This window comes from Scylla paramamosain, chromosome 3 (genome assembly GCF_035594125.1).
Source record: "Scylla paramamosain isolate STU-SP2022 chromosome 3, ASM3559412v1, whole genome shotgun sequence".
NCBI lineage: Eukaryota > Metazoa > Arthropoda > Malacostraca > Decapoda > Portunidae > Scylla > Scylla paramamosain.
In genome coordinates, this window is record NC_087153.1 from 302,742 (window position 1) to 325,290 (window position 22,549).

Sequence of the window (22,549 nt, forward strand, 5' to 3'; positions counted from 1 at the left end):
CTTTCTTCCTGACCAATAGAACTTTTTCTTTGAGATCATCTCGTCACTATCACTGTCCTCACTTAGTCTTGCTGGATCACGCCTCCCCTTCTTTTCCGCCTTACTGATCACCTCTTGAAATTCAGCATCACCTTCCATACCAGTTGACTGATGGTCATCTGAGTCACCGCTAGAGCTGGACATCATCAAATCATCCTCCAGTCCGGCCATGGGTGTTGTGTATCCTCCTTCAGCCATACGTCAGGAGTAGAATAATAACTTACATTCTTGAGGTAACTAGGCTACTGGCAGAGGCAGAGCGAGTTCAAACCAGCCGCTGTTGTGGGGAAGAGCAATGTCAGCATGTCCTCACTCTTCCGCTATAGAATCGCGAGTGTCGAAAGGATTTAAGTTTGACACTCCGTAGTCCTAACATGTTTGCATCGCTACCAGCGAGTGGCTGTATCTTTTGCTCCGCCCCGCTGTCCGCCCATTTCTCCCGTCGATTCCCGCAAGACCTTTGAAAGCTTGCGGCCCGGGATAGTTGTAAGGTTCCCCAGAGACCTGCGCGAAAAGGAATGCGTGGGAAAATAGCTATTTCTGAGGCGCCTACGAAGAACTGAAGACGTCTACAAGAGCCTATTTACTTTTGCTTTTATCCTTTGATACCCTATCAAGAACGAAATAAAATGCACGTTTTAATTGACAATTAAATAAAATGAAAACTAGTAAATGACAAGAGTAGTTAATAAATTTAGCATTCCGTACAAATTAATGCAAACAATTTTAGGCTTGTAGGCCTAAGCAGCTGGCGCGGCCCGCGGGTTGCTCAGCTGGGGGGTTATCGGTCGAAGGAAGGAAGGAGGGTAACTATGGTTCATAAAAAGTCCACCTATAGACTGAACTACAGAAACTATGCCCCTCATGTGCGCAAGACTGTGTGGCAGGAAAACAATGACATAAGGTAAGGGAGTACAACGTATTTTTAGTCTTCAACAAACAACTTTGTGCCAGCGCTTACTTCAACTACTGTCATACAAGGGCAAGTTTTGGTAGTTTTGGATAAATTTTTACTCTTTCACGAGCCCCTCTATTCTGGACGAGACTTTTATTCTTGTAGTTTTCAGGGTATTATACAAGTGGGTAAATTTGCAGTTTCACCCAATATCCCCAATCTTTACCCACACCCCTCCAACCCCTCCAGCATGCTTGGGGGCTTGTGGGGAACCGGGGGTTTTGTGGTGGGGGGGGCACATACGAGTGATATATAGACTTTGAAAATGTAGGGAAATTTCCCTAAAACCCGAGGAAATTTCCTAAATGTAGCAAACCAAAAACCTATTATAAACAGGGGGCTGTGCCCACCTTGAACCCCCACCATTAGTATATTCGAACTCAACCAGAAAGCTAAGGTAACCTAACCTAACCTAACCTAACCTTACTGACCTTATTATTCGTTTGCGACAAGGTAATATGGGGTTAGAAATGCTCCTAGCAGTGTGATCTAGACTGTGAGACATTTCATACTTATGTGCGGTTTATTGGGGGAAACTGCAATTGTACCTATAAGTGTACCCGTCTCGGCAAAAAGAAAAAATAAATAAAAATAAATGAAAATAAAAATTGTCCTCACTGAGGTACTTGGGTCTCATATAACACTGTGGTGTGTATCTTTACCGCTGCAAATTGTTTGTTCCTGAGATACTAATTTTGATCAAAGTTACTGTCAAGGTATGTTAATTTTTAATTAGGTTAGGCTTAGTTAATGTTTTTCTGGTGAATTTCTGCTTGTTTATGTGTGTGTGGGGGGAGGGACATATAAGAAAAAAATATATTCGCCTTGGAAATGGTTACTAGATTCATTCAAAGCATATAAAAATCTACCAGAAAAGTGTAATTTCATCTGAAAATGCTAGATAGGTGCACTTACATAAATTTACCATTTTCAGCTTGTTTTGAATTAATATGCATGTTACTTTTTCCTGCAAATCATTAGCTTGTATTTTTCTACCCCCTTCCAACCCCCCCTCACTATCCCCTCAAACAAATTAAACTTACTTATACAAGATACTGCATCCAGGCCTTAACAGGCCTCTTCGTGCAACTCCATAATGTCAGCCATATTATATTTAAGTGGATGGGAAGCCCAGTGTGCATCCAACCTCTTGTTAAGGGATTGTAGTGATCTTCCCTTAACAACTCTATCTGGGAGTTTGTTCCGTATTGGGGGCATACGGTAGTAGAAAGAATTGTGCTGGACTCCTCTCACCCTGTTGTATGATCGGTGGTTGAATACTTGAAAGCTGTGTTGAGAGCTTGGTCTTAAGTGTGGTTTGAAACTAGGTGATAATGGCCTCTTTGTCATAGGTGTGAAATTGTTTCCATAATTCTATCATGTTATCCCTTAGACGTTGATAAGCTAGTGTTGTTCAGTTTAGGATTTTAAGTCTCTCAGGGTAATGTTTTGTGATAGAAATGAAAAGCAGATTAATACAAAGCAGATAAAAATCTACCAGAAAGAAATAGTTTCCCCTCACAAATATGTAACATAGCAGTTAGCAATAACACTCACTTGCATGCAATATTTAACTCCAATGTAGATAAATTGAGCAAAGAAGCAATGGCCATCTACAGCAAGGAAATATTAAGTGGCTTTATTGTATTATCTGTTTGTATTACATTTTGCATGATTAAACTAAAGAATTTTTTTTTCAGACTCAGAAGACGAGAGGAGGAGAGGTCACATCATTCAATAGAAGAAAGTGACTCTGACTGTGTGTGTGATGAGTCTGAAGAGGAAGAGCAGGTGGAGGGTCCAGCACCAAGAGGATTGGGAGCAGTCAGGCATTCTGGGCCAAGAGACAGGTTCACAGGTTCTCAAGAGTAAGCTTCCATTTATCAATGCTGAATACTGAAATATTGTATAGGTTCAAATGAAATGTTAGAATTTTAATAGGTATTAAAAGAACAAAAACATGACTGAGCAGTAGCTTTTTCTTATCATTTATTGAACACTATTTCTGCAATATAAAAAACTGTTTAGTATTAGTTATTATGGTTTACAGACAAAATCGTCATCGAGCAATACCACCAAATCGGCCCACAGATCCTCCACCCAATGTGCCTCGCCTCCGCTTCTCTCCTGAACATTCTCCCAGGTAAGGCTTCTTTCTATTAGGAGGGCAAGATTAAAACTTTTCATAGTGAATAAGGAATTGCCTGTAGTGCATTCCATCCCTTATAAGACACTAATATTCTCTCTCTGCCATAAATTATGTTGTACAAGTCAAGACTGGGACAAATTTTTCTTAGTTTGTAGGGAATGAAAAAAAAAAAAAATTAGCTTCAGAAAATAGCATGACAACCTATGTAAGGAAATCAGAAGAGGAGAATTTGTTCATAACATCAGAACTATTTTGACCCTTTCTAAAACAAAATTGGTTTTGTGTAAGAATATTTTTACTGTTTAGATACTGAAGAGTGTGCTAGGGGACACAAGTCACTGAAGGATTGTCCAGATGATAAGGGAAATGGTAAATACTTTGTAGAACAGCTCCATTATATGAAACGAATCCAAGATATAGACTGTGACTGACTGGCCCAGAGGGCAACCTGTGACTGACTAGGAACAAGGCTCATGGGAAGCGCCAAGAAAGGCCCACAAACAAAAGGGGGACAAAAAGCGTCTTGAAGGAATACAGTACATAGATAATAAATAATAATAATAATAATAATAATAATAATAATAATAATAATAATGATAATCATAATAATAGTAATGAAAGAAAATGAACTTATACATATACATACTATCATATAGCTTGGCCACACCTTGCTGTTGCCTCGCAGCAAACAAAACATAACTCTCGGTGGCACGCAGGTCACATAAAAAAAATAATTAAAGTATATATATATATATATATATATATATATATATATATATATATATATATATATATATATATATTTGACAAGACAATAATAATAATAATAATGATAATGTGAAATATGTATTAAGTGTGCTTATCCGTTTAACAGATAAGTCACACGAGACAGTAATACATTACAATGACATAATAAATATGTAAACACACACAAAATTTCACAAAATATCCCTCCCAAAGGGTAAAGCAAAATATACAAACCCTTGGGACATCAAAGAAAAAAAGTACATTACAAATATGAAATGGATTGCAAAAAATTTTTATACAGCCCTACTATAGAGATGATAGGAGTGAGTAGGAGGAAAAGAAGTATGAGACAGGTAGAGACTGAGGTATTTGAGAATCAGAAGAAGAGGAGGGAATGGGGACCTGAGCCTTCTTTAACCTATCTATGTGAACAATTTCTGAAATATTCAGAGCTGGATCAAAGATTTTAAATTTATTACCAGAAAGGCTCTCAGTAATGAGAAAGGACCTGAAAATTTAGGAGAGGCTGTAAAGACAGTGTCACCAACACCGAGGGATACAGGCATGGCTGTACTGTGCTGCCAACTAATCATCTCGGCATGTGAAGCTTGAAGCCTCACAGATGCATGAATAGTCTGAAAAGTGGAGATATAAGACTGGGCATAGTCATCAGCAGAATACACCAGCACATGAGGAGCTACAAGTATGTCATAAGGGAGATGTTCCTCTTTGCCAAACACAAAATAGTGAGGAGTCTTTCCTGTAAACAAATTTACAGAACCATTAATAGAAGTAGCTATGTGTGGAAGCCAGTCCTCCCATAACTCATGAAGTTTACCTGCAACATGCCAAAAGATCTCCAAAATTTTTCTCTTAGTCTGTTGCACAAGTTCTTTAGAAGCTGGATGGTGAGTTGTGATAAAGCATCGTGAAATTTTGTACTGTTGACAAATGGTGTGAAGCACCTCATTCTTAAACTTTGTCCCATTATCAGAAAGCAAAACTGAAAGTGTAGCAAATGGACAGAGGAGGTGGGACACTAAAGCATGAGCAAAAACTGGAGCAGATTTGTTAGACAAAGCGACTGAAATGATCAACAAAGACTAGAATATAGGGAGATCCTTGGTGACTGTGAAGTAACAGCAAGAGGTCCATCACAACAGTGTCAAAAGGACCAGAAGGAATAGAATATTCTAGCATAGGAGCTGTGTGTGTGCTACCTGTAGTTTGTGCAGAAGAAAGACACTGGGTTACATGATTTGTGATATCAAGATGCTTCGTAGACCAGTAATAACACTTACAAGCCATAGTTAAAGATTTGTCACGTTCTGGATGACTGGACTGGAGAGTATCATGAATGAGCTGAAGTACTGAGGGAACTAAAGAAGTGGGGATGAAAAGTTGCATCACTGTTTGCTCATGAACTGACACAGTATGACTTATAATACCATCAGCAAGGGAAAACTGAGACAAGAGAACACTCAACTTATATAAGGCAAAATCATCTGATTCTAACCCATATATCACAGCAGACCATAAGGGATCTTGGCGCTGGGCATCAAAAAATTCCTTGCATGAGAAATTAGTAATCTCTGTTACAGTTGCAACAACAACATTTCGTGAAAGAGTGTCTGCAGCCACATTTGCTTTGCCAGGCAAATACTTGATCATTGGGTTAAATTCACCAATTGCGAGATGACCTGTCAGATTTTTACCCTTGAAAAGGTGAAGCAAAGGAGCATGATCAGTATAGACAGTCAATTGGTAGCCATAGATGATGTCACAAAAATGATGAAGAGTCCACACAAGCACTGAGTATCAAGACTCAGCAGCATTCAGGGTACAGCTGGCATAAGTGATAACTTGAGGATGAGAACTCTTAGTCTTCTGCATCAGAACAGTGCCAACACCCAAAGCACTTGCAGTGGTGCAAATTGTAAGAAGGCAGGCTGTAATCTGGAAAGGTGAGGACTGGAGCATGAGTGAGTGCACATTTGAGTCTGTCAAAACTAGTTTGCTGGGCATCGTGCCATATGAAAGAGACGTGCTTTTTAAGAAGACACGTGAGAGGCAACACGATGGATGCAAAGCCTTTGATGAGTGCACAGTAATAACCCACAAGACCAAAGAAAGAGTGCACATGATCTACTGAGGTAGGAAAGTCTTGAACAGCCCTAAAATTTGGCATCAGTAGTGTGAATGCCATCCTTGTCAACTACATGACCTAAAAACTCAATATGTGACCAAAGGAATTTACATTTAGGCAGGTTAAGTTTAAGAACTGCTTCTTTGAATCTTTGCAGAACAAGTTTAAGTTTATCAAAGTGAGACTTAAGATTACAAGACACTAATATCAAATCATAAAGGTACACAAAGAAGCCATCACCAGTAAGATCTTACAATAGACTATTAACAAGCCGCTTGCAAGTCATGGGCATGTTACATAAACCCATTGGGGCATGAAGCCACTCATAATGACCTGATAGCATAGAAAAGTTAGTAATGCCATGGCTACTGGAGTCCAAAGGACTCTGCCAAAAACCTGATTTGAGGTCAAGTGAACACACTGTTATCTTTCCTGATGGACTGCAAAAGGTAATTTAAAACAGGAAGAGGATAATGGTCAGGGATGGTTACAGAGTTAACTTTGCAAAAATCAACTACAGCACAATAAGAACTGTCTTTCTTTGGGATTAAGAATATTGGTGAATTCCACAGAGAATGTGATTCTTGAATGATACCATCTTTCAGCATTCCATCAACTAAATCCTAAACAGCAGCTTGTTGACTGTGAGGCAAATGATAGAAAGGCACAAAAGAAGGACGTATATCAGGTTTTAACTGAATGTGATGCACAATACGGTCAGTGACACCAAGTGGTTTGTTAGGCAAAGCAGTATCGGATTTGTGCTTGACAAGCAAGTTGAGGAGATGAAAATTTGCTGTTGGGAAGTCCGACACCTTAACATTAGCTGAAAGCTAAGAAATGAGATCAGCAGTGTCATGAGAAAAATCTGTGTTAGGGGAAACTGAAGAAATAAGGTGTGGAGGGTCAAGAAAGGACCTACTGTCACAGACTTAAAAAGAAGCAAGAAGTATGCTGCTCTTGAAAGAAATCAGGGCACTGGTTAGGTTAGTCACTAAGGCATCAGTTATATGACTATCATGGACACAAGAAAGAATAGTTTCAAGAGACAACCTACGAATGCAGACAGAGTCTGGCAAAGATAAGATGCACAAGTCAACAGGCTCATTTGTCACACAAACAGGAAGGTGAACAGCAGCTGTAGGGCCCACATGCTGATCCCCAATCACAATGGCAGAACAAACATCCACAGCAGAGACTGAACGTTTCAACTCTGTAAAATCAGGCAATGATGAACCGTGATTTGTGGAGCGTAAACGCTGTGAAGTGTGAACAGGAGATTTAAAGGCAAAGAGTGAAGCTGGAATGTCCATTGCAGAGATAAGGGTATCCTTATAGGAAATAACATGATGTTAGGGAAAAACACCTATACCATGAGTCACAAGTGAATCGGGTCATAAGAGACCATTGCTGTTGAGTACGAAATCAGAGCTTGCAAAAAATTGTGCTTCAAATGGTGGTACATGACTTGCAAGAAACAAGAGGAGAACAACTGTGCCAAGGACATATAAGGGAGAACCTTGTGCACTGAAAAGATTATTGTTAGCAGGCTGTAAGGGAAGGTTGTCACAACTTGATCTTGCTTCCATTCCAGAATTTTGAAATATTCCTATGTTGTGTTGTTACCCAGGTCATGAATGATACAGAACTTAAATGGATGCTCAAGAGTCATGCAAGGTCTCGGAACTGGAGATGGAGAGCACGTATACTCTGTCTGACAAGGAGAGTGAAAGTGAACACAACCAGCAGGTGATGAAGGTTTAGAGCAACTGTGGCCTGAAAACTGCTTAGAAGGCACATTCCTAGACATTGCATCATGCATGGCAATAAGTACATGAAAGAGGTGGACGCCGGGATGAAGACAACACCTGAGGGCGAGAACACTCGTTGGGAGACATCTGAGGTGAAGGTGTAGATGCTGGAGACCCGTCACTAACAACAGGTGACATGCTGTGAGAGTGAGGTAATTCCTGCATTTTTTTTTACTGATTTTAGTGGCAAAATCCAAAAGAGAGTCTGTGGGTTTGATGTCAATGGAAGAAGCAGCACATCTTTCTTGAGGAGTAAGGAAAGTAACATAACTAGTAAACTCTAAGAAGAGTTGAAGTTTATCTATACTCATCTGACCACCTTGCACACAATTTCCAGCCTTCAAAAACCTCACAGCATCATGGGTGTACTCGGCAGCATGCACAAACCTGACTGAGCATGTGGCCTATATTACCAAGCTGTGTTGTAAGAGTCAACATAATGGAATGCCCACTGAAAGGAATCATGAGTCTGTGATGCTCCAAAGGTGTGCAAAAAATTACTGCAAAATTCAGCATAATCATTCTGAAGTGATGTCTATGCAGAATGAGGAAGTCTCATTGGCAGAACCTACATCACAGTTTTTTCCCTATGGTCCCTCCCTTGTCCTCCCTATCCCCCTATCCTTATCTTGATCCCATTCCCCCTCCACCAGGGAGAGGGGACTGTACGGGAGTACAGTTCCTCCTTCCCTGGTTCATTCCTTGCTCTCTTACCCTCCTCTCCCTTCCTCCTCCCTACGCACACACACACACACACACACACTCTCTCTCTCTCTCTCTCTCTCTCTCTCTCTCTCTCTCTCTCTCTCTCTCTCTCTCTCTCTCTCTCTCTCTCTCTCTCTCTCTCTCTCTCTCTCTCTCTCTCTCTCTCTCTCTCTCTCTCTCTCTCTCTCTCTCTCTCTCTCTCTCTCTCTCTCTCTCTCTCTCTCTCTCTCTCTCTCTCTCTCTCTCTCTCTCTCTCTCTCTCTCTCTCTCTCTCTCTCTCTCTCTCTCTCTCTCTCTCTCTCTCTCTCTCTCTCTCTCTCTCTCTCTCTCTCTCTGTGTGTGTGTGTATTTACCTAGTTGTATTTACCTTGTGGTTTATGGGAGAGGAGTAATCTCATAGTATCCCATCTCTATATCTATCCAGTTTGGTCTTAAAAGCATGGACAGTTACGGCATGAACAACATCTTTACTAAGTTCATTCCACTTGTTCCCACTTCTGTGAGGAAAACTACTTTTTGATGTCCCTTCTACAATTAACTGTCTTCAAGAGAGAGAGAGAGAGAGAGAGAGAGAGAGAGAGAGAGAGAGAGAGAGAGAGAGAGAGAGAGAGAGAGAGAGAGAGAGAGATATTGATTGATTGATTGATTGATTGATTCACCAGTGTGTGGAAACACAGCTGCCTACTAATCTCTTTTCTGATAACTTTGCCTTCCTTACCCTCCTCATTTATTCCTCCAATAATTTCCTTCTCTACTTCAATAGTAATATGCTTAGGCTTCTTACTGCTACTATCACTAACACTTTTCTCCTTCTTAATGAAGGCTAAAATAGCACAAAAAAGAGAAACAAAGAAAAAAATAATATTTTTGAACACAACACTCTCAAGAACCATGTTTATGCCAAGTGTGCCAATGCACAACTGAGCACGAGGTTTCATGGATTGTAGGTAGGGTGCATTCATATCCCAGAGCATCATTCATGACCCAAGCTAAAATTTGTTCGCAAAACTAGTTTGTGAATCAATTTGTTTGTGATCTGGGCTGTTCATGAACTGAGGTTCTACTGTATATATAGATTTATATCATATATTATCATATATTAACTAAGATACATTAGTACTACACATTAATTCATAACACTATGTTTGTAGCAACAAAGATGAATCAAGCTAACATTCTAACCCCTAACTACTGCTAATTTGTTATGCTAAGGAAGTAACTGGTGAATTTTCAGCAGAAGTAACTTCTTTACCTGACACAACCTTGCCAAGCCTGTCACCTGAGTAATCTATACTTGGTCAAGGACAATGGACCATGCTCCTGTTTTTCCTATCTCTTACACAAAAAAATAAGGCATATGGCAGAAAGTAGGGACATGCAGCAAGGAGTACTTTTTCTGAAGATTTAATGTATATCTTTTAACTATAAGCTGTGGTGGGTTATCTCTACCTGTGTCTAAGAACACAGGATAATGACATTAGATTAATAACCACAATTCTCTGGCTTTTGTCTTGTATATTATCTTCAGTGGCCATATGTTGAAATTGTGTACATAATGATGATAGCAGGAGTAGTCACTAATATCTTGTCATGGCCTTAATTAAAACCTAAACAATATTCATGTTGAATGGATTTGCAAGTAACAGTATTAACACTTAGCTTGTCACAGATGATGATTATTGAAAAGCAATGGACATGCAACTTAAATTTTACTGTTGTTCCTCTGGGAATTTTGGCTCTTTTCATATTGTTATGAAATACATCCAGGAGAAAGAAATAATTTTGTGCTATCCTCTTTCAGAATTTCTGATCAGCAGAGGACACCAGATAGCACAGATGATGAGGTAGGCAGGGAGGAAAGGAGCACCACAGGACAGCAAGGAAATGGCAGAGGCAGTGAAGGAGATGGCCTTCATGAAACACAAGTCACAGATCACAATGTTGCCATGGAATCAAGAAACAGAACCAGGTCATCCAGCATGCAACTTGGAGTTATGAGACCTGGAGGCCAAGCTAGAGAGTATGACCTTATACCTGGTATGTAAAACTTCTGCAGTGATATTCTAAATATTGTTGTTTTATGTAATATGATCCTAAAGCTTTTCATCTTTCATATTTGTTGGGTAATCTTTGATAACTTTATACTTCATTCACGTCTCCATCTTCTGTATGTCCCATTGTTTTGCCACTGGCTAAGAACAACAAAAAAATGTATTAAAAAAAAAGGCCCACTTAATGCCAAGTCCCATAGAGAATTCCAAATAGAAAAATCATATAACAGGATAAGTGTCGTGAAACCTCTCTTGAAAGAGTTTAAGTCATAGGAAGGAGGAAATAGAGAAACAGGCAGGGAATTCCACAGTTTACCAGAAAAAGGGATGAATGATTAAGAATATTGGTTAACTCTTCTAGTAGAGAGGTGGACAGAATAGGGATAAGAAAGTCTTGTGCAGCAAGGCTGTGGGAGGAGGGGAGGCATGCAGTTAGCAAAATCAGAATAGCAGTTAGCATGAAAATAATGGTAGAAAATAGCAAGAGATGCAACATTGCGGCGATGAAAAAGAGGTTGAAGACAGTCAGTTAGAAGAGAGGAGTTAATAAGATGAAAAGCTTTTGATTCCACCCTTTCTAAAAGCGTGGTATGAGTGGAACTCCCCCATACGTACAAAACATACTCCATACATGGACAGATGAGGCACCTGTGCAGAGTTAGCAGCTGGAGGAGTGAGAAAAACTGGCAGAAACGACTCAGAATGCCTAACTTCATGGAAGCTGTTTTAGCAAGAGATGAGATGTGAAGTTCCCAGTTTACATTGTAAATAAAGGACAGACTGAGGATGTTCAGTATAGAAGAAGGGAACAGTTGAATGTCAATGAAGAAGAGGGGATAATTATCTGGAAAGTTATGTTCAGTTGATGGATGGAGGAACTGAGTCTTTGAGGCATTGAACATTACTAAGTTTTCTCTGACCCAATCTGAAATTTTAGAGATATCAGATGTCAAGCATTCTGTGGTTTCCCTGCATGAGATGTTTATTTCCTGAGGGGTTAGACATCCACTAAAAGATGTGGAAAAGTATAGGGTGGGTTAGACATCCACTAAAAGATGTGGAAAAGTATAGGGTGGCTTCATCAGCATAAGAGTGGATAGGACAAGAAGTTTGGTTTAGAAGATCATTGATGAATAATAGGAAGAGAGTGGGTGACAGGACAGAACCCTGAGGAACACCACTGTTAATAGACTTACAAGAACAGTGACCATCTACCACAGCAGCAATAGAGAAGAAACTAAAAATGAAGTTACAGAGAGAAGGGTAGTTTGACAGAGAGATGGATAGAAGCTGTAGGAGGGTAGTTTGGAAATCAAAGCTTTGTGCCAGATTCTATCTGAAGCTTTTGATATGTCTAAGAGAACAGCAAAAGTTTCACTAAAATCTCTAAAAGAGGATGACCAAGACTCAGTAAGGAAAGTCAGAAGATCACCAGTAGAGTGGCCTTGACAGAACCCATACTGGTGATCATATATAAGATTGTGAAGTGATAGATGTTGAAGAATCTTCCTGTTGAGGATAGATTCAAAAACTTTAGATAGACAAGAAATTAAACCAAAAGGACGGTACTTTTAAGGGATTAGAGTGGTCATCCTTTTTTAGGAACAGGCTGAATGTAGGTAAACTTCCAGCAAGAAAGAAAGGTAATGCTACGTCATTAATTATGTAATTAATTAGCAACGTCATTAATCATGTACGACATGAATTATGAATTATTATATTCACCATGATAGTTTTAATCTAAATGTAAAGCACATGCATCACATATACTTCACATATATTTCAGTATTTTTATGATGTATGAAAATATACGAAGTGGGGAATTTAGGGGGATTGATTCTTTGAATATTATTTAGGGATTTTGAGAGTAGATTGCCTGGCTGCAGCATTGTCAGCAGTCCAATAGCTTCTCTTGTCGCCACCACACTTGCATTTTCTTTTGTTTTTATTTTCATTAATATTTTATCTTTTAGCAGTGCTTCTTACTAGGAATAATTCTTTTTTTTTATGCTGAAAATTACTTTATGAGTGTTGTAAATGAAGTTGAAATGAACAATTTTATTTCCTTTTGTTCTAAATATGAATTTTCAGGAAAATAATAGTCTGCTTAAATTAATTATATTCATGCTCAGAATTCCAAGAATTGTTATTTCTTATCTATAAGGATAAAAGTAACAAGGGATAGGTAATGTACAGATAAAAGTAACAAGAGATAGGCAATGTACAAGAGAAGTGACAAAACTTGAGGGAGAAATAAATATGAAACTGCTGACAATCTTTATGTAGCATGTAGAATTGGCTCAAAATCCTCAGTTTTAGTGGTAATTAAATTAGCAAGAAATATGTAATGATCATCAGCCATTGTATATCCACTTTTAAACAAAGGTTCCATTATTCACAAGTCTGCCATGTTCTGACTTCAAATTGTCAATCTCATACCATCTCTTGTGTGATCTCCCTCTTTATACTAGACTAATATCGCAGGGATCCATTTAGGCAACCATTGTGGTCTATTTGTTGTTTACTTACCAATCTTCACATTTCCATTGTAATTTCTTTTTTATATCCATGGTCTTTATTTTTTGTCTTGTTCTCATATTTGTGTTGGTATTTTCCATCAGATATCAGAGTTATTACCCAATATTCATTCCTTTGCATACTTAATGATTTTCTATTTTTTTTTTTTTTAAGAGTTAAATGACTCACATGTTGTTAGTATTGTCTGGTTAAAGAGCATTTAGAAATATGCAGTCAGTATATATCTTTCATTATTCAGGTATTAATTTGTATACAGTAAAATCTCTCTTATCCGGCATCAACGGGACCGCCGACATGCCGGATACTTGAATATTGCCGAATACTTGAATAGAAGTGAAATTATGTCCACAATCACCACCCTACACTCACACATCTTACCATAACAAAGATCAGCTGATCTGATCAGCTGCTTAAGTGTAAGCACAACACGCTTCCTCTTTTCTACAACTTTAGGCATGATGAAGGCGTCAGGCGATAAACAGTGCACACGCGGGACTGAGTCACTGAGTAAACACAGTGCAGTGGGCCACGGGTGGCGCGCAGCAGTGCGCTCTGGTAGCGAGGAGACAAAGTATGCCTTGCGCAGGAATTTTAATTGTACACATTGATTTTTTATTGATTTTAAGGCTCGGGGAAAAATGTGCTGGATACTTGAAGCTGCCGGATACTTGAATGCCAGATGAGAGGGATTTTACTGTACATATGAACGTGTGTGTGTGTGTGTGTGTGTGTGTGTGTGTGGAGAGGTATAAAGCATAATATATCAATAATTTCTAGATCACATTGTAAGATAACTAAATTGTGTTGAGTTTGAGGGAGATTCTCCTTCCTAATGTAGAAAGCATTCTATCTGCCACTGATATTTAGGTTTCTTTACTCAAGCTGAAAGAGAAGAACAGGATGGAGTATCAAGGAAAGGAGTCTTGCCCAGGACTAGGATAACCAAGAGTTGGCAGTTTCCTCTCACCTCACAGCTTTCCAGGACAACTCGCAGAAACTACCACAACCGCAATAGAATCACATATGTGCCATGTGGTACCAGCTCATCTGTCCGGCATATTGGAGATAAGACATCATTTAACATCCATCTCAACAGAGATCAGGTATTGATGTCTTTTTATGCTGATGCAAATGCTTGTTTGTTCAATTGTTTTTGTGTTAAGTTTTTTACAAATGGATTCATATCTAAAAAGTAAATTTATCCTTTTGGTAGAATTCAGGATTACATTTATAATCAAGGAATTGAATGGGAAACATCATATCACTACACAACAAAAACCTTGTTGTACTACATCATAATACATATAAGATGAAGAAAGTTAGATATGAGAAAGAAGGAATACTTGGGGGTTTGGGGTTAAGGCAAAGAATACACTATGGCCTATGGTATATGAGGTGCAACTGATAAGTAATGAAACTGTTTGTTATAAGCTAGTGAAACAGGTCACATTCCTTGGTAGCAGGAGCAAACAATGACTTTTGCAAATCAGGGCCATATTAAGAAAAATTCTTAAGTATAGGGATAGGGCTCAGCAGCAGAAATGTTATGCTTAGTGTTGCTCATGCAGAGCCTTGTGTTTAAGGTGTTAAAAAAATAAGTCTGGTCCAGATCATGCTTATCTTTCTGCTTTAGGCTAAGAAAGCAAAGATAGCCAACTGTCAAGGACCCCAAGCCCACCACCTCAAGGCCCTGTAAGGATGTTCTCGGTGACCTGAGTGACTGAACTTTTGAAAATATATAGACTGGACCTGCAGGAGTGCTATTTTGTGACAGATTTGGCACGAGTTGCCTTGGAGAGCCCCACAGGAAGGAGTGATGCATTGATAATAATAATTAAAATAGTAATTACAGTGTTATTTAGCCAATGGGAAATACAGCTCTGCTGCAATGATGACCTTGGGCCTTCCTGTGTCCTGTTGTTACCATGTCTTACTTACCTTCTTAGTAAGAGAAGCCCATGTGGCATTTTTGTGCTGCTGAGTGAAGCTATTCAGGCTGCTTCTTTCCTCATATACTTACTGACTGGAGGAGGAAAGTCTCATCATCAGTCCAGCTGGATTTCTTCTATTTGCCTTTTTTTTGCCTTAGGGGTCATCTCCATACTAAAGAAAAAGGAGAGGAAAGGAGGCTCTACTGAGTGGGATTGGTGCAGCCCTGCTATTCCTTGTCCATATATTATATTTACTTTCTCCAGTCCTCACTGGCTCATTTGTATCAGTTTTTCCACTACTCCAACAATATCTTGTTCTTTCTCTCTCAAACAGTAATTCAGGTGAATCATCAATGGTACAATCCCATTCATATTTGTAAAGGCTGCCTTCCATTGTTCCTCTATGCCTATCTTTTTTTTCTCTCTCTAAGATATACCATTTTCTCACTTGCATATCCATTATCCTTCAAAAAACTTTCTTTTCCTCTTTTAACCTCTTCTCATTTTTATCCTGCATCTCCTTAAGCTCACTCAGTCTTCCTTTTCCTCATTCAGATCCTTTCTCAACCGCAGCTGTTTAGTGTACTTGTTCCTTGCCAGTTTCCATGCACTCTCTAACACTGCTTTGCACTGCACTTTTAGTCTTATTCTTATCAGCCTGTCCCTCTCCTCAGCATATTTTGCAGTTCTGTGACAATCATCTATGTTAGGGGTTCTCAACTTTTTGCAAGCTGGGTTCCCCCAAAACTGTTTCAATACAGTTGGGGTCACTTTCCTCCTTGCACCACCCACTTGACCCACTCTCCAACTATACTACCATAGATTGATAGAATCAGATAGATAGCCCTTGGCGAGGCTATTATTGTATTGGCCCACACTATCATTATTATTATTATTATTATTATTTATTTATTTATTTATTTATTTATTTATTTATTTATTTATTTATTTATTTATTTATCACTCACCAAATCTTCCCTTGTCCTGCACTTTTCCACCACACTATTTACCACCTGTTTCAGTTCTTTCTCACTGATCTGACCTTTTTTTCTTTTCTTTCACTACAAACAGAATCACACTCTTCCTCTTGTGTGCAGCACCTCTTACTATTTCTTCATTATTCTTAATCCCATTCACCACTTTCTCAGTGATCCTGGACTCTGAACTCCTCCATCTGCTCTTCAGTTATTTTCTTAAAATCTTCTACCCTTTCACCTTGGGTTATCACATTGCTTACACTCACCAATTCTTCTAACTTCTTTACTTTTCCATTTCCTGTCTCCCTCTCTCTTTGCCCTCCACTTACACTGTTCTTTACTCAACCCAACCACTACTCTCCTTGCCCTCCACTAACTATATCCATCACTTGGTCCAACCACTGCTTCCACGCTATTAGTTATTCCCTTCTTGTGGTTCTCCACCTACCATTCCAAATTCTCCACTCTTGTTTGCAATATCTTTATTTCCTCTGTGCTTCTCCCTCATTGATTCAGACATCTCCCACATTTTGTCCATCTGCTGTTCCAATTGATTGACTCTCCTCTTCCACCAATTCTCCTTACCTTCCTCACTTTCACCACCAAAACCAGAAAAATTTGCATCAGCCATATCCATACCTACCTTCTTGGAACCACTCTCCTTTTCATAAGAATAAACTAAACCATCCTCCTCCCTTTCCCATGGATCTCTATTTTCCCTTTTCTTTCAGACACTCTTTTCTTTGCTTCCTTTTCACTTAACTACGTTAGACATGGAGACGACTTTTTAAAGCACCCCTTCCCAATGTACACTAGGTGAGGCTTGGTTTTGGAGTGCCAGCCTGACATCCTCCCTTGATCATGGCTAACCACTGTGTATTTACCTAGTTGAATTGTATCAGTTATCTTTGCACTCAACCCAATCTTTTCTAAGACTCTACCTAACATTTCTCTATTCACTCTATCATAAGCTTTCTCTACCTAGTATTTCTCTATTCACTTTATCATAAGCTTTCTCTATGTCTAGAAAACCTAAGTACAGTTTACTACCATCCTTCTTTCTTTCAATAATTTCATTCACCACAAACAAGTTAACTTCTGCTCTTCTTTCCACATGAAACCCATTCTGTTCCTCACCTAACACTCCAGCTTTCTCAATCCACTTACACAATCTCTCATTCAACACTGCACTGAAAACTTTACCTACTGTGTTCACTAATGCAGTCGGCCTGTAATTTTTCAATTCATTTTTTACCCTTGTATCCTCCCTTATGCAGCAGTCACCCTGCATTCATTCCACATACTCAGCACTCTCTCCTCCTCCCACATCTGGTTAAATAGCTCAGTCATTCTATCAATCACAACTTCCCCTCCATTTTTGTACATCTCATAAGGTATTTCATCTGGCCCTGCTGCCATCCCATTCTTCTGCCTATTCACACATTTCTCCACTTCCTCCCTGCTGATTCTTTCATTTAACTCTTCCACATCCTTCGTCTCCAGTGTCACACACCCTTCTCTCACATCATGTACCTCATCTACACCTCCAATCTCTTCCCAGAACTCTTTTATTGCTCTTCTCATTTCTTTTCTATCTGTCACCACAGCTCCATTCAGCTTCAGATTCTCCATATTGTCACTGTTAGGCATTCCCTCACCCCTCAGGAATCTGTACCATTCCTGGCCACCTTCAACACTTTTCTCTCTTAGTGACTGAATCACACTTCTCTCACACTTAACTTCTAGCATTCATTATCTTTCGCTTTGTTACTCACTGCTGACTCACATATGCTGTCCATGCATTTTGGTACTCACTCTCAGCCTCCTCAATCTCATGCCTCCTCTTTCTCCACTGCTTGCACACCCTATTTAGTCTCTTTCTTTCCTTTCTAGCATTCCTAATTTCGTCACTTCACCATGGCTTACATGCATGCTTCCTGGTACTTGTTCTTACATACCTTATCTGGCATGCTGCTGCATTTCTCACATTCTCCACAAACCTATCATTCATTTCTTCCACACCATTCAAATTTTCATCCTCCCAGTTTCTCTCAATCAATTCTACTTGGAAATTCTCCCATCCTATATCCCTCAGTCTCCACTTTCTTCTCTTAGCCTTGGCATTCGTTCTATCTCTTCCATTCAACTTACATTCTAATACCAGCACATTATGATCCAAGACAATGTCAATCATTCCATCCTCATCTATCCACATGCAGTCCACAATCTCACACATTCTCCCATTCACTAGCATGTAGTCAATCGCAGACTCCTGGTTCCTAGCACACCAAGTCACTCGTCTGCCTTCCAGGGTCTCATTCAGGTTTTCTAGGTCGATCTCATTCACAAACTCATCAAGCATCTCACCATTCCTATTCATTTGTTCACCTTAAATACCTATGTGTGCATTCATGTCTCCCATAATAATCACTTTCTCTCCAGCATGATCTCTTGCAATCTTCTTCAATATACAGTACTTTCTGTTATTCTCCCTAACTGCTGTCTCACCTTCCACTGTCATGTACACTAAACTACAACTACCCTCTCAGGTCTACCATGCTCATTCCTACACTCCACTAGGACAGCTAACACATCCTCACCCTCTGCACTGTCTCCTACATCAAACTCTTTTACTTTCAGGCTCCTTGTCTTTCTGTAGAGCAAGGCTACGCCTCCTGACTTCACCTATTTACTGCATCCCTTTCCTACCATCACATACTCACTCCCTCCATTCACACCACGTCCCTCAGGTGTGTCTCAGTTATTCCTACCAAGCCCAAACTCCACTCATTCAACTCCCTGCATACATCTTCAAATTTGCCAATGTCCCATCCTCTCACATTCATACAACCAAGTTTCATACATGACCTTGCCTGTTTGGTGTCTTCTCTTCCTTGTTCTGGTGCACTCCTATCCCTCATTCAGGCAGAGTCCATACACACAATGGACCTTGCACACATCCACTCACGCAGCCACCTGCACATCCTCTCGTTGCTGACTTTATTGAGGTGCATCCTGTCCGGCAGAAGTCCATGCCCTCCCCTCAGGGTAGTGTCCAGGTCAGTGAAGCTGACGTTGCCTTTCTTGCCCCTCAGCCAGTCCAGCTTCATTCTCAGCACTTCTTCCTGGATCCTGCAGTTCATTCATCTAAGTCACTCATACTGGTCTCTTTCTCTTGACCATCTGATCACTCCCTTCACTGCCACACTCAGGTTCTTGTCCTCAGCAGCTTTCACTGCCTCCACCACCTCCCTCACAGTTTCTTCTACTCCAATTGTCTCCAGGTTGTTACTGCTACCCTGGATCACAAGCAGACCATTCTTAAACTTCTGGGTCTTCTGGGTCTTCTCATTCACTGTCGTCTTTATTTTGTGATCTTGGCTCTCCTCAGACACTCCTGCGAGTTCTTGCTCATCTTGGTTTTGAGGTGGGAACCTACATTCCTGATCATGCTGTCCCCAACGGTGCAGATTGGGGACTTCCTCTGAATCATTTTCTTCATCATTGGCCTTCTTCATGGTTGCTGGTCTTTCTCCTCAGTTTGCATGCCCTTGTCTTCACAGCCTGTGTATCATTATCTTTGATGTCCTTCGTCTGCGTGTCCTTTATGCTGGTCACTATCGCCGTTGTCTGTGTTTCCTTGGCCACCATGTCCTTCCTGGTCTTCAGCTTATCCTTCGCCACCTCCAGACATTTGTCATACAAAAAAATGTAATGTTTTTGTGGCTCATCATCTTGGTGGAGGCCTTGAGCCCCACACAGGCTGTGTGGAGCCACAACTCACACACCTCACACTCCACACCACTACATCTGGTCATCACACTCTCCTTGCACACTTTGCACTCAGCTGCAGCCATCCTGATTCTTACTACTGGTAAAATCCAGGGAGTTACTTGGAATTGCAGGAGCTGAGTCACACACGTCCTCTCTCTCTCTTGTCGCCAACCAGCCAGCCAAAGCAATTAGGAGCTGAATTTTTTGTCAAAAAACCAAGCTGTTAGAAAAGGGAGATGTCCGATAATTGAGGTACCACTGTACTGGGAAGTTGATCTATGTAATTTAGAGTAAAATTTTAAGTGGCACAGACATGTCTTCATTTTTACTGTCATCTGCATTAATACACTTTCGATCAATGGTGTACTTTTTTGGAAACCTCGAGATGGCCATGCTATATTCACTAGAAAATCAACTTAAATACTTTTGTTCATGAATAGAGTTCAATTTTACCTGTGTTAATACTTCAAAGGAATTATATAGAAAAGTATATAATATGAGCTCATTGCATCTTTATGTATATAGAATGACACTGGAGGCATGTTTGATATTGCTCCTACGTGGGAAAACGGGATATGCCTGATGCTGCCGCCTAATGACAATCACTAGTTTACCAAACTCCCCATTATCCCATTTCACAAGTACCTGCTGCTTATTTTAAGAATTAATTAGGTATACTTTATTTCACCTTTATGAAATTCATTTACAATGCAAGTCTCTGATCTTTGTTATCACTTCTTTATGACTAATGTGGAGCTTTTATGTGCAAATGACATTCATTTAATTAAAAGTAAAAGGTTTTATTTATCAGGAAAATAATTAAAGTATAGGGTTAGGATATGTGTCCTTGGGAGCCAAGTACTGCATAAAAAGGAATGCTGTTAGGAACATTTGTTTTTTGTTGACAGAAATAATGATGTGTAGGGAGGATGAGTTGTGATGAGACTGACCTGTTTAAATCATATTTTCATTTTTTAGTGTATTTATTAAAGGAAAAGAGATGTCTAGAGGCATTTCTAAGATGGTGTGGTAAATATCTGTTGATTTTCAACATCTGTGGGTGCCTGTTACCCAACTCTCCTAGATGTCAAGAAATGACTGTGCAAGATGCTCAGAACAGAAAGGATGAACTTGCCACCAAAATCATGGTCTTTTTCTCTGGCTGATGTTGAGTTTACCTCTTCACTAGTGAAAAATACCAAGTAAAGATGTTAATCAAATCCTGCTTCCTAGCTCAGGCTTGGGTGGCTATCTGTGTAATAGGTAGGATATTTTCTTTAAAGTTTACCTCTGGTAAATTTGATGAACACCTCATATAATGCCAAGCATATGTGATGCATGAGGGTACAGTATGTGGTAGTTCATGATCATACTGAACCATATCTGTCCTCAAAGAACCTTGGTATTTCATTTGTCATCACAGAAGTCAAAATGATAGTATAACACACAAGTAGCAAAAAAAAAAATGCTGTAAGGATCCTATGTACTTTTGTGTCAAGCATTGCACTTATTTCAGGTACGGCAAACAGCACTTCAAGCCTCTTCATACAGGAATAGGGAAATAGAAAATCTGATTAAGAAACAGAGAAATTTAACTATAGATGACTGGAGAGAGAAGAAGGAACCTATTCAGCCAGTCAACCACTCCAGTCTCTGGGCAGATGGGCGGCACCAAATCTTTTCCTCCAGGAAGCATCCAAGGCCAACCAGTAGAGTGGAGGTTTTTTCAGGCTACTGCAAACACTGTGGTGGAAGAAAGTAAGATATTAAGGGGAGGGAACACATCCACTAAAAACAATGTTGGACTTCCCTGACTAACATTGTACAATTTTAGTGAAATATACTTTTATTAGACTATCAATTTTGATGCCACCAATAACATTAAGAAATAAGAAAGGATGAATGAGGGAGATAAGGGCATAAAATGAAGCATGGAAGGAAAAAAAGAATTCTAATGTGAGAAAAATAGCACCAAGAAAAATATTGGGATCATCCACAACAACCATGAAGAAAATACAAGCTCCCTATTATCTTTGTCACAAGTTACCTGTTGTTGGATGAGCTAGTCAGCAAATGGAGTGATGAGAGATTCACATTCTTTAACCAGTCAGCCTTTTACTAATGCATGCTGCCTAGCTAGACAAAGATGGTTGCTGCCATATTCACAATGGCAGATAAATATGACATGTACAGTTTTTACTATTCATATGCAGGTTGGACTCATTTCTTTTGTTTGTATCAGGCTTGGGTAACTAACTTTGAGTACATTGCAAATAACTAGTTTAAACTGTAATTTTTTTTATTGATCATAATAGTCAATTGTATAGGTTGAACTGAAACCAAAACATCACAAACCTTAATATCTTCTGACATGTCCAGACTTGGGATATTTCATAGACTTTCTCTACATATTTTACTAATTACTTTAGGTGACATCAGATATTTTATAGAAACTTTCAACATATTTTACTAATTATTCTAGGTGACATGGAGCTTATGTGTGTGTATATATATATATATATATATATATATATATATATATATATATATATATATATATATATATATATATATATATATATATATATATATATATATATATATATATATATATATATATATATATATATATGTGTGTGTGTGTGTGTGTGTGTGTGTGTGTGTGTGTGTGTGTGTTCAAGCTTGAGCTATAGTAATGAGGCAATAATTGAGTGAGTTGTGAGGCA

The 22,549-nt window shown here is 39.3% G+C and overlaps 1 protein-coding gene across 4 annotated transcripts; it reads left to right on the forward strand.

The window, feature by feature from the left end:
* Window positions 1-763: 763 nt before the first annotated feature.
* On the forward strand, window positions 764-21,678 carry LOC135088972 (uncharacterized). 4 transcript variants are annotated; one of them, XM_063984083.1, is made up of 7 exons: window positions 764-943; window positions 2,695-2,862; window positions 3,045-3,137; window positions 10,354-10,589; window positions 14,009-14,244; window positions 18,975-19,108; window positions 21,340-21,476. In XM_063984083.1, exons 1-7 carry the CDS (start codon window positions 852-854, stop codon window positions 21,386-21,388), a joined length of 1,008 nt encoding a protein of 335 aa, XP_063840153.1. In that variant the 5' UTR covers window positions 764-851; the 3' UTR covers window positions 21,389-21,476. The 4 variants fall into 4 exon arrangements, with proteins under 4 accessions (XP_063840153.1, XP_063840135.1, XP_063840163.1 ...); XM_063984065.1 differs by lacking the exon at window positions 18,975-19,108 and having other exon boundaries at window positions 21,340-21,678; XM_063984093.1 differs by lacking the exons at window positions 18,975-19,108; window positions 21,340-21,476 and adding an exon at window positions 14,775-18,968.
* The last annotated feature ends 871 nt before the right edge of the window (window positions 21,679-22,549 follow it).

What these genes read in the sequence shown, in the direction of transcription:
- LOC135088972 (XM_063984065.1), top strand. Translation starts at nt 852, where the DNA reads ATGGTTCATAAAAAGTCCACCTATAGACTGAACTACAGAAACTATGCC. An exon ending in AGGTTCACAGGTTCTCAAGA is followed by an intron (nt 2,863 to 3,044) that starts GTAAGCTTCCAT and finishes TATGGTTTACAG; the next exon opens with ACAAAATCGTCATCGAGCAA. An exon ending in TCTCCTGAACATTCTCCCAG is followed by an intron (nt 3,138 to 10,353) that starts GTAAGGCTTCTT and finishes ATCCTCTTTCAG; the next exon opens with AATTTCTGATCAGCAGAGGA.